The sequence below is a fragment of the Globicephala melas genome, chromosome 6 (assembly GCF_963455315.2).
Source record: "Globicephala melas chromosome 6, mGloMel1.2, whole genome shotgun sequence".
NCBI classification, from domain to species: domain Eukaryota; kingdom Metazoa; phylum Chordata; class Mammalia; order Artiodactyla; family Delphinidae; genus Globicephala; species Globicephala melas.
This window is the reverse complement of record NC_083319.1, coordinates 26,518,928-26,530,095: the sequence shown is the minus strand read 5'-3', so window position 1 is coordinate 26,530,095 and position 11,168 is coordinate 26,518,928. Positions and strand designations below refer to the sequence as shown.

General features: G+C 44.3%; 2 protein-coding genes across 9 annotated transcripts in view; one reads left to right on the top strand and one right to left on the bottom strand.

Annotated features, from left to right (window-relative positions):
- Window positions 1-3,935: 3,935 nt before the first annotated feature.
- Window positions 3,936-6,510, bottom strand: LOC115854675 (uncharacterized). The gene is given in 4 exon segments (XM_030859174.2): window positions 3,936-4,265; window positions 4,267-4,397; window positions 4,400-4,504; window positions 6,414-6,510. Coding segments are annotated over 4 exon segments (663 nt in total).
- The window catches only part of ZNF462 (zinc finger protein 462), a 145,254-nt gene continuing 138,258 nt past the window's right edge, over window positions 4,173-11,168 (top strand). For 3 of the 8 annotated variants that reach the window (XM_030859115.2, XM_030859112.2, XM_030859103.2), the window contains exon 1: window positions 7,130-7,359. The gene's annotated coding sequence lies outside the window, so the exon portion shown is untranslated. Of the gene's footprint in view, window positions 4,226-7,129; window positions 7,360-7,577; window positions 7,658-7,679; window positions 8,040-9,921; window positions 10,135-11,168 lie in introns of those variants that run through there. The other 5 variants (XM_030859108.2, XM_060300665.1, XM_060300664.1 and 2 more) reach the window with 5 other exon arrangements.

Sequence of the window (11,168 nt, the reverse complement as noted above, 5' to 3'; positions counted from 1 at the left end):
GTATCAGAGCTTTCATTCACATATTTGATGAAGATAACCTTTTTTCATATAGGCCAAAAGAAAATTTCCTTTGGTAGTATTTGGCAATATTTTTGAGATTGTATGGAATTCTAGATTTCAAAACATAACAGTAAAAATTGGGAGAACTGGACTTTAGTCTTCTTTACACTATTAGTGTCAGAAGACCTTAGGTTAAATCATTCAATCTCTTTGGCCCTAAATTTCCTTTTGTATACAAAATGTACTCAAAATACTCACTCAAATCTTCCTGTTGTCCCTGTAAAAAGCAAATTAAATTATCTGTGAAAAACAGATACTGTGACACAGTTTTATTAGCAATATTAATAAGATCTTCAAGACATATTTATAATTACCAGACACATAAAAGTGGGTTCTATCATTTAACGTTAAAATGTTTTGAAATACTAAAACAAATATTTGACAGTTCAGTTCAAACAAAGCAGTCAACTCCATCGTGTGTGTATATATGTATATGCACACACATATGTGTATATACGTGGTTTATATATTATATAACTTATATAGATCACTTATAAGTTCTACATTTCCTAAAATTTTAATAAGTCAATTTACTATTGACACGCTGGTATATTTCCTTTGAAAGTGATTTCTGAGTGTGTGCATTATGAAAAAATAATCAGTGATCATAACTTTATGTCTAGGTCTTTTACCTAGCATGAGGCCATTTTTCTATTTAATTACAAAAAATCTTTGTCAATAATTTTAAGCTGCCTGATATGTCATAGTGGAGATTTATTATTGACTAACCATTCCTCTTCTCCTAATCACAAGTTATTTTCAATTGTTTACTTTACCTCTACCATTTTTTTGTGTAAATCTTTTCTACCATTTTTGACTGTTTCCTTAGGGTAGATTCTAAGAGGAGGAATTAAGGGAACAAAAAGTGTGAACATTTTAAGACTTTAAATATATATTGTTAAATCGTACTTAAAAGGCTTGTGCTAATGTTTAATTCCGCTAAGTATATATAATGAAAAGGCTTACTTTGGGGCTGTGCTAGCCACCACTAGACCATACAATTTTTTCTTAGTTTTTAAATTATAAAAGTGATTCCTGTTTGTACACAAAAAAATAACTCAAACTTTCTTTTTCACCTTTCTCACTCCTTACCATTAAGAGTTTGGCATGTATAATATCAGACTAGTTTTTTAATCCAAAATCTTTTTTGTTTATTCTAATTTTAATAATATATTTATTTTGATGTGTATTATAATTTTATATATTAATAGCCCATCGGACTTGTGATTTCATTAGTCATATTACTTTTGATGGAGCTAAGATTTTTTTTAAGTTCATTTAGAAATAATATATTTTAAGTAAATAACAGTACAAGTAGTATGGAAGCATGTCAAAAAAAAAAAAAAGAAATCTTGAAGGTGATATCAGAATGATAATAACTTTAGGAAACTGCATGGAAGCATAGCTTGTAGAGCTGACTGCCTTTGACCAGCTCTGTGTTCCTGACTAGGTCACATCCCTTCTCTGGGCTTCAGTTTGAATGCAAGTAGTAGGAATCTGGAAATACTGGTCTGTCTGCTAGACGGGATACCTCAAAAAATAGACAATCCTTCAGTTGAGTCTTTCTTATGAATTTTGGTTAATCTAATCATAGCTGATCTAACACAGCTCTTTCTTCCTAAAAAGATCTTCTCTAGTTAGAATTTCATGTTAAATTATGAGTTAAGGCAAGACACTGGCTTTAAATTATTTTAACACAATATTACTTCCTACTAACTCTGTGGTATGAACAAAAATGTTCAGATTAATCATAGCCTCCTTATTGGCCAAAGTCCTGTATTGCTTTTGAGTGAGTAAAAATCTAAAGTTCTATATAAATCCAAATAATGGCATTTTAAAGCTAGTGGTTCCTGAAGTAGATCAGGCATTTAGACTTTGACTCATCTTCTCTTATTCATCTTTGTATCCCTGGTATTCAGCTGAGTATGGCATATTGTAGATGCTAAACAAATATTCAATGGTTAATGGACATTCCACATGAATGGTCCATTATTACAGTAACTAGTTTGATAGAACTGTAAATTTAACTTCTACCTATGGGCAAAAGACTTAAAAAAATTTTTTTTTTAGAACATTGCTATTGAAACATCTTCTTTGGTACCCAAAGGTATGCACAGAAAGATTCACACAGGGGAAGTTTAATATAAGTTATCGCAATTTCTCTTCCTTTGAGAGCTGTTCAGAATCATGAATTATCCACGTTTGTCTTCTTTCAGTCACTTCTCCCTAGGCGTGGACACTAGTCAACTAGTTACATATGTTTAGGTTTGGGTTTATGAAAATATACTGATTTTTCGGTAAGGGATCAGAAAGAAGGTGTGTTAGTGACTTCACTTTTTTGATATCTGGAGAGTCCATAATTATCCAATTTGAAGTCTTAAAAAAAAACTTTTCAAGGGCTAGTCATTTCCAACAACAGTAAAAGATCTCAAAAATTCAAAATAAATAGCCCATTGAAAATAACTCAAATAGTAAAAAGACTATATTGGATGGCATGGGAAATTAGTTTTACATGGGAAGGAAAATACCACCAAGTTCAAGAGGTGTGTGGTCAAATGTTTAAAGCCGGAATAATTAAGACTTCTGAAAAAGCCATACTCTCTATTCATCTACTCCTTGTTTTGCTAAAATCATCAGCCTGAACAGTTTTCCAACTGGAATTTAGAAAGTGGGATTATAAACTGGAAATTTTTTTTGCATAGTTTTCAGGAAGCAGGACTTTTCCTTTTTTATATGATATAATGTAAATATTGAAACCATGACATTAAAACATCTATTCACTCTTGTTTCAGTTGAAATTCTATCTTTTTAATGTAGCCTCTGGACCAACTCTTCCTTCTTTCCATGATTCCTTCCTGTAGGGGAAAGAAGTCCTCTTTCCCCCCATAAACACTTTTGAGAGGTCTGGGCACTTTCCTTTCCTAACCTTTAAAAACCAAAATGATTTATAGACTATCCCTATCCTGCTAGAGTTGGGCAAGAAAGTGGATCATATTTGCATGGGTCACTCTGATTATAGGACTCCACTGTTTCTTGAACTAAAATTGCAAGATTTATTATTCTATTAATGCTCATAAAGTCACTCTTTTGATGAGCCATAATTTCCCTTTATGAGGAGTCTGTATGCCAGTCACCCATGATAAGGGAGAAGAAAGTCCAGACTTCCCACGTACTCATACTTCCTGGAACATTAACAAAGTCTTGAAATCCCATATGACTCCAGGGGAATAATGGCATAGGGTACAGTAACAAAAGGCAAATTTCACAAAGCCAATGTGTCCCCACGAGACTTGCCTCACATTGTTGCCTGTGTACAAAACCTAAGCTTTTCCATTTTAATTAAAATTTTTAGAAATTAACCCTCCTGGTGGAGAAGATAACCCAACGAGGCTTGTATTATCTTTGTGAATATTCTTAGGGAATGAAACAGCAGGAGGTGTGAACTTTCTCCTGTATATCTTAATGGTCCGCTAATGGCAAAGCATAATTACAGTTACTTAAGCGCCAAGTTTGTCAAGGTTTTCACTAAAACCTTCAGCCACACACTTTCCTTGAGTGACCTAGCTTTTATTTATCCAAATGCCTTCTTATCATTTGAAAGAAAGCTACCCTCTATAAAAAAAAGCAGGCAAACAAAAAGCCCACTCCCCCACCATGTTTATTTCTTTCATGTTAATTTCTTTCAATTATCTTAGATGGATAGTTAAGACACGTGTGACTTCAAAAAAAGTCGAAAAATTTGTGTATGGCATCGTTAACTGAAATTTTAGCCCTCCACATTCAAAAAGCAGGGCAATGCGGGAGTTTTGCAGTAGTTTGCTTCACGGCTTTGGTAAGTCAATTTGCTTCTAAACCAGAAGATGGTCTTCTAAAGACTATCCTGTATTTGGAATGGAAACTCGGCCATTGTACCTTTCGCCCAAAGCACCCACTTGAGAAGCCCGAAAGCCACCTATCTCCCCCATCGGTCTCTGGATCTCCTCGCTGCCTTTGTCCCTTCTAGACGTGGAGGCTTGGAGAGGAGGTTTAGTTTCCAAGGATTGGAGCGTTTGAAGGGCGGGGCCATCTCCAAGTCCATCTCCCCTTTTTGTCCTCTTCTCCTGGGACGGGAGGGAGGAGCCAGGTCCCCCCGCGGCCGGTTCGGGAGCTATCACGGTCGCTCGAGGTGAGTCTGAAAGGGCGGCAGCCCGTTTAATTGCAGCGCAAGGTTAATTTCTTGAGTTCACCGCAGTCGGTCCGCCAGCCGCTTCCCCGGTCTTTGCCAAGTGGGTTTATGAGGTCTGAGGCGTGTTGGGGCGCGCTCACGTTCTCGCGAAAGGCTCCTCCCCAGGGCTCATTCCCCGACTGCGGGAAGCCCTTTGGTGCCCCAGGAGTCTTGGGTTTCCTCTGACCTCGTCGCTTCCTCCTCCCTCCGCACCGCCGGGTTCCCCGCGCCCCTGCCCCCCTGCCCCCGGGGAAGGGCGGCCCCCATCTTAGGACTTCCGACCCAAGCCAACCAGAAGGAACCTTCACGTCGATGAAGATTTTATCACAGCCTCCAAAACCCAGCAGTAATAGAAGCTTTCAACCTGAAATACGATTGTTACTTTCCCGGTGCAGAGCTTGACAGAAAAAGTCAGCTTTTTATTAAAGACAAAGAGGTAAATTATCAGCCGGGGCAGTGAAGGGACGGCGGAGACCTGGCGTGCTTCCTCTCGGTGCCACGAGGAATTTATGGGGGAGCGGTGGCCAGGGCTCAGACACCCCTGGGGTCCCGGGGGTGGGGTGGGGGAGGAGCTCGGGGCAGAAGGACTATCCCCAAGTCCTTCCAGGCACCTGGACTGGGAGTCCTCCCAAGTCTGTTCAAAACCAGGGTCATTTCAGTCCTGAACAGCCTTACCGTCCTTCTCTCTCCTTTCTTCTTTCTCTTCTTGCTTTGACTACTGTTTCCCTTTCGCCTCTGAGCTTTCTCCTCTTGGTTCTCCTCTCCCTACTTTTTCTCTTCCCTCTCCTCGCTTTGCCTCTCCCTCCCCCTCCTTTCTCCTCCACCGCACGCGTAGAGTGTCATTTATTTATTTATTTATCACCCCCGCCATCAACACCCTTTTAGGGCTCCCAAGCTTTTCAATGTGAGTGGGAGGAGAAAAGGGCAGGAAGTGTTGACTGGAAGGGGGTGAAATCGTGTCTCTGGGTGAGAGATTCTGCCCCGGAATAAACGATTGGGGAAAAGCTTGGAAAAGGATTCCGATCTGTTTATAAAACCCCGCTGTCTGGTGGGAACCAACTCCGCGCGCGTCTCCTCCTCCCCTTCATTGTGTGGGTTTACAGGGATATCTTCCCGGACTGTTGTTGGGTTTGCGGGGGAGGTAGTGAGTATTACAGAGGACAGTCTTGCCCTGGATCCTCCCCACCGCGCCTTCTCCACCGGATGCGCGCTCCCCAATGCAAAGGAATCCAGCAACATCCCCCAATTCAGACGCGGACAAAAGAAACTTTAATTAAGGTCTCTGCCCCGCGCGCTGCGTGTTTCTCTCTCCCGAGGCTGTTGATGTCCAGCTCGAGGATGCGAGAAATAGAAATGGTACAAGCAGCCCATGCCCTTGAACTTCAATTGCTTCTGACTTGCTATATTGATTTTTTTATACTGTAGGCACCACCCCCCGCCCCCTCCCCACCATCAGATTAAAGCCTTAGGAGACATTAGACCTAGTGAGAGAGGAGGGTAAACCCACTCCTTTGCAAAATAAACAGTTCAGAACGATTTGTGGGAAATTAAATAAAAATTCAAGGTGTGAAAGCTTCATCTTGGCTCTCTTGTCTTCAACACCATGACACCTTATCATTAGGAGCTCTGATTGTTACTTTCCGAGCTTTTGGATGATCAGCCAGAAAGTGCAAGCAACGCGGGGCTGGAGAGTGTAAAGTTATTTAAGTAGGCTTTTTTTCCCCCCCCCCGTTTTGGTGCGCCGTCAAAACACTTCACAAGTTAGGAAAAGAAAGTGGTGGTTCCGAGGCTCAGAATGATGGGTTCTTTCCTCCCTCAACCTTCCCTTACCATATCAGAAAAGAAATAAAATGCACAACGAGCCTTTATTTCGGAGGAGAAGACTTCAAAATACGTGTCAGTAATGGACAATTTGAGCTTTTCACTGGAGATACACCGCAAGCTGGAAAGGGATTAAAAAGCCCCACGTGGTTGATCTGGGTTTAGACTTGCAACCTCTAGTTCCCAATGTGTGTTCTTTGCAAAGATTGGCCTCTAGATGGATGCGTGTGAGGGACTCTCTGGGGCCGGGGCTCGGCGCCTCGGGCAGGGCTGATGGTGGGAGCGCTATGAGCGACCGGGCAGGGTCCTCACTGGGGGCTTCCTCTGCCGGCCGGGGCGGCCGGGCGCCTCCGGGACGCGAGCGCGCACGCCTCAGCCCGGCCGCCGCGCTCCTCGCACCGCCTTCTCCGCAGGTCTTTATTCATCTCATCTGCCTCTTCCCCTTCTCCTCCTCCTTTGCCTCCTTCTCCTCCTCTTCCTCCTCCTCCTCCACCACCACCTCGTCCTCCGCCACCGCCTCCTCTCGCGTCTCACTGGCCTGGCTCTGTGTTGCTCTGAGTGACAAAGACAATGTCCCAGCCTTAACTTTGCAACCACCTTGCCTCCTTCTGGGGTTCAGCGCGGGGGGGGGGCGGGCGGGGGGGGACAGCAACCGCAGCCTCAGCATCTCCTCCACCTTCTCCTGCTCTTCTCAGCTCTTGGATAATTCTTCCTTTCCCCCCCCCTCCAGCCCTTTCCTCATTTCTTTCTTTCTTTCTTTCTTTCTTTTTTTCTTTCTCTCTCCTGCGCGTTGTTGTTGTTATTAGAAAGGCTTCGCGCACCCCCTGGTGCTCCGGCGTTTTGTGTGGCAGGAGAAGATTGTCTGCCTTCTCTCTTTCTGTCTTGCTTTCTCTCTCCCTCTGGTTGCTCATTATTCAGAGAGAGACACAGAGGGAGGGAGAGGGAGAGAGAGAGAGCGCGCGAGGGAAAGGGAGAGGAGAGAGAAGAGGAGAGAGAGAGAGGGAGAGAGTGAGAGGGAGAGGGAGGGAGGGAGAGAGAGGGAGAGGGAGAGAGACGGATATCTCAGGTCATCTGCAGCTGCAGCGAGTCTGAAGAGCCGAGGAAGGCAGGGAAGATGGCGATCCTCCATTGCTGAGACCCGGCAGAAGCACATGAGACTCCCAAACAACTTCCACAACAATAACCCGAGCAGGAAGAGGAGAAAGAGAAAAAGGATAAGGAGGCGGTGGGGCTGGAGAACCCGAAACACCTCCCGGCGCCGGGACGCTTCTTCAGTAAGTTACTGCAATTAACCAGCACCTCGGGGTGGTCCGAGTGCTGCGGGGAGGAGAGCACGGGGTGGTGGAGGCACAAACGCGCTCATTCATTCGGCCAAGGAGGGTTGGTGGAGCGGGGAGGAGAGGAAGTCCCCTGCATGGACTGGCTGTTGGAAGAGAAGAAGCGAGAGAGAAGAGGAGGGGGGGGAAGGAGGAGGAGGAGGGAGAGAGAGCTGGAGGGGGAGGAGGAAGAGGAGGAGGAGGAGAAGCGAGGGAGGAAGAGGAGGAGAAGGTGGTGGTGGCGGTGGCGGTGGAGGTGGCTGTGCTTTTCCTGCTGGCTGCTCCTTCTACCGGGGGGGAGCGGAGCGCTGTGGCTTAATTAATTTCGTGTAGTTCTATGGAGAGAAGAGAAAATAAAAGATGAGTGAGGAGAGAGCTGGAGCCTTAGGACGGATGCTCCTGGTGTGGGCACAGGAGTAAGGGACAGAGAGGGGGGCGGAGGGCGGGAGTCGGGGAGACCTGAGCCGAGAGCCAGAGGGAAAGAGCAAGGGGCAGAGGAGGGAGCGCTCCCGGCCGCCCCGACCTGAGCGGGTTGACCTCTTTCTTTCTCTGTCCCTCTCCTTCCTTTCCCCCTCTCTGTCTGCTTGTCCCCAGCCCGATGGCAAAGCCGTGCGGATTGGCACCCCCCTCTTCCTCAGGTATTTGGCTCGCTCTCTTCTCTCCCCGAAGTTGGGATGCGGGGTCGGGATGTGTCGGGGGGCGGCGGCGGCGGCTGCCGGTGCTGCCGGTGAGCAGATAGGCGAGGAGCGGGGGGCGCCGGCCGGCTGGGGGGCGCAGGTTCAGGAGCAGCTAGGAGCTGTCTCCAGGCTGGGGGTTCAGAAGCGTCTGGTGGAGGAGGACAACGGTTTCTGGAGAGGAGAAGCCATTACACACGCTTGGCTCTCCTCGGAGGACGGGAGAAAAGACCCCAAGCAGGGGCCTGGGGGTCGCCTGACTCCTGGTGCAGTTCCCAGGGGTCTGTCCTCCTTCCAGGCGCGAGGGGAAGCCGCAGCCGCCCACCAGAGGAGCAGCCCCTCTCTTTCCCTTTCTTTATCTCCCTGTCCTCCATTTGCAAGCTGTCTGCTTTGGTTCCAGTCCAGACTCCAAAACACAAAGCTTCTTCTCACGTTCATTCTCCAGGCTTTTCACCATTCCTGGAGGAACCCTCATTTTCTTTTCATTGTAGCTTCTAACCTACAGAGAGGGAGGGAGGCTGCCTGGAGTTCCTTTTATATTCCTCCCCTACTGAAAAAAAAAAAAAGTTTCATTTTTAAGCACGCGTCTGGGATGGGAAAAGACCAACCAGTTGGGGCTTTCTCCCAGGGCTCCCGGGGGGCTGTGTCTGAGTGTCTGTGTTGGCTGTTTGGTTTGCTTTGGTTTTGTTTCTGGAGGTGGCTTGCAGGATTTTTGAGGAAGTAACTAGTTTGGTTGAGAGCTGGGAACTGAGTCAGGTAAGCCCGTGTCATGTTGTAACTCCACCAGAAAATGGAGGAGAGCGGGTTTCCAGGAGACAAAGCTGAGAAGTGTTTATAAAATTATGGATGTCTCCATTTTGAAGCTCTGTGGGTGATGGCTGGAGGAGGAGGCCTGCCAGCCTTCTCCTTCTCCCTTTCCAGGGGGTGAATCTTGTGGTGGCTCCTCACTATCTGTTCATTATGCAAGGAAATGAGGGGCTTGGAAGGGCTGCTCGCATTTTCCTCCCACCTAAGGAGTGCTTTCACAAGTTATGGAGGCGTTTGTTGCCAATTTAAAGTAAACTTTTGGAATTTTTTTTTCTCTCCTTTTGAGTGGACCTGAGGGTTTTGACCTCCTTCGGGAAAGGCAAGGAAAACCTTAAACATTTTTCCACTGAGGTCTTCACACAACTTTAAGCTGCTCCAGGTCTCCTGCAAGTCGCCAGGAAATGTGATTTCCTCATTGTGAAGATGGTGGTGGCCCTGAGCTGAGATTTTTGGAGTTCTGGGGCTTGGTTATCATCATGTTTTGATGCATTGCAAGACTTTATTGTCTGGTTGGGGTTGATTTCTGCAAAACAACAGCAGCAACAGCAAATCCTGCAAGATCTCAGAGGAACTCTAAGACTGGCTGACACCAGTTTCTTGAAGGTCTACATTTCTTTTCAAGATGCTCCATTTGTGTATTAGGCCTTCTTTTAGCTCCTTTGTTTTCCCTCTTCCCTTCCATTCTGCTGTTTTTCTCTGTGTTCTCAAGTATTGTTAAGTCTTCAGAAATATCAGATGTCTTCTTAACAATGTCACTATGGAAACAAAATTTTAAAGTATTATGTCAGTTGAGAAAACCTTCTGTCCAGGTAGCTTCACCTTTCTAATTGGGAGGAATTTATTAGTCTTAGAGGAAGACATTTTGTGAGGATGATTTGAAGAAAGGACCCAAACCTACCCAGTCCACACACACACTGATTGGAGTTCTTCACAGATTAGTTCTAGAGAATGTATGTAATTGATCCAAGTAAAGAACTAAATCCTGAAATGCTTGAGGAATTTATAAAAGCCAACCATGAAGATGTTGCTTTTCCATTAGGTAAGGTAGCCATCTTGAGGATGAGGGAAGATGTTGGAAGAATTTTAGACGGACTCTTGAAGATAGGTGAGGAAGGCTCCACAGTGGAATGAAAACTTGGAGGAGATTCAGAACCAATTAATAATATATTGTAAGGAGGCTGATTGGACCTCGTTTTCAACTAAGGAGAAGTAGAGCAAGGTACCAGCTTCAACAGAAATAAGGAACACATTGGTGAGCGACTTATACCAGCTTTTTTCTTGCTTTGCTTTCTCATTATGTGTCAGATTTGTGTGTGTGTAAAGTTCTTTATGTCCACAGTATTTTTGGTGCAGATTGAGGTGGTTTTTAGATTCCAGATGTAATTATATTCTGTGGAGTAACTGGGAGCAGTGTCATTCAGTAAATGCTCAGTGCTGTATATGACAACATCACATTTTTCAAACCAAACTGTTGTGTCATTAATTGAGGGTTATTGTTCTTCTGACGGGTGTGAAAGGAGAGGAGAAGTACATGTTTTTTTTAGCTAATAATTGTCCATGGTCAATGAAGTAAAACCCTGTTTTTGCAGACGAAGATGTATGGTTTTCAAGATTTGCATTTGATGTGTATGCTCATTTAAAAATACTTCTCTTCAGAGCTCTGCTTCTTTATTAAAAATCTAGGGCTTTCCAAGAGCACTTAAAAAATCTTACTTGGAATCATACCTTTCATTATTCATTTATTGAATGTTACTCTTTGATACCATTACTTTTGCTCTTAAGTAGAATGTCAGCAGTGTTATATTTAAAATTACTAATGCATGTACGTATTTGCTACATATTCAAACTCGGAAGTTCAAATGCAATGGGATAAAAAGAGTTATTTGGGGAAGTAATTACCAGATAGTTTTGCATCTAATTAACCATATATGTCTATGTAAACATAAGTACATTATAGTTGATCTTGAAGCAAACCTACATGATGTCTTTGTTGTTGATGTTGATACCAGGAAATCTGGTTAATTACTTCTTTCAGTAGGGAAAAAAGCTGACACACTCGTTGCCAGTCCAGCAACCAGGTTTTTTGACTCATAGTTTTTACTTTGCAACCAGATATTCAGCCTTAGAGCTGAGGTTTTCTGGAGGGAAAAAATTAGGTATCTAAGAGGCATTTTGGAGTTTGAGAATGTGTTCTAACTGGTTACCTAAGAGACACATCCATCTCTGATGCTCTTCACCAACATGAGAAGTACCATTATATTCAAGACATGGTTTCTTGCATTTTTC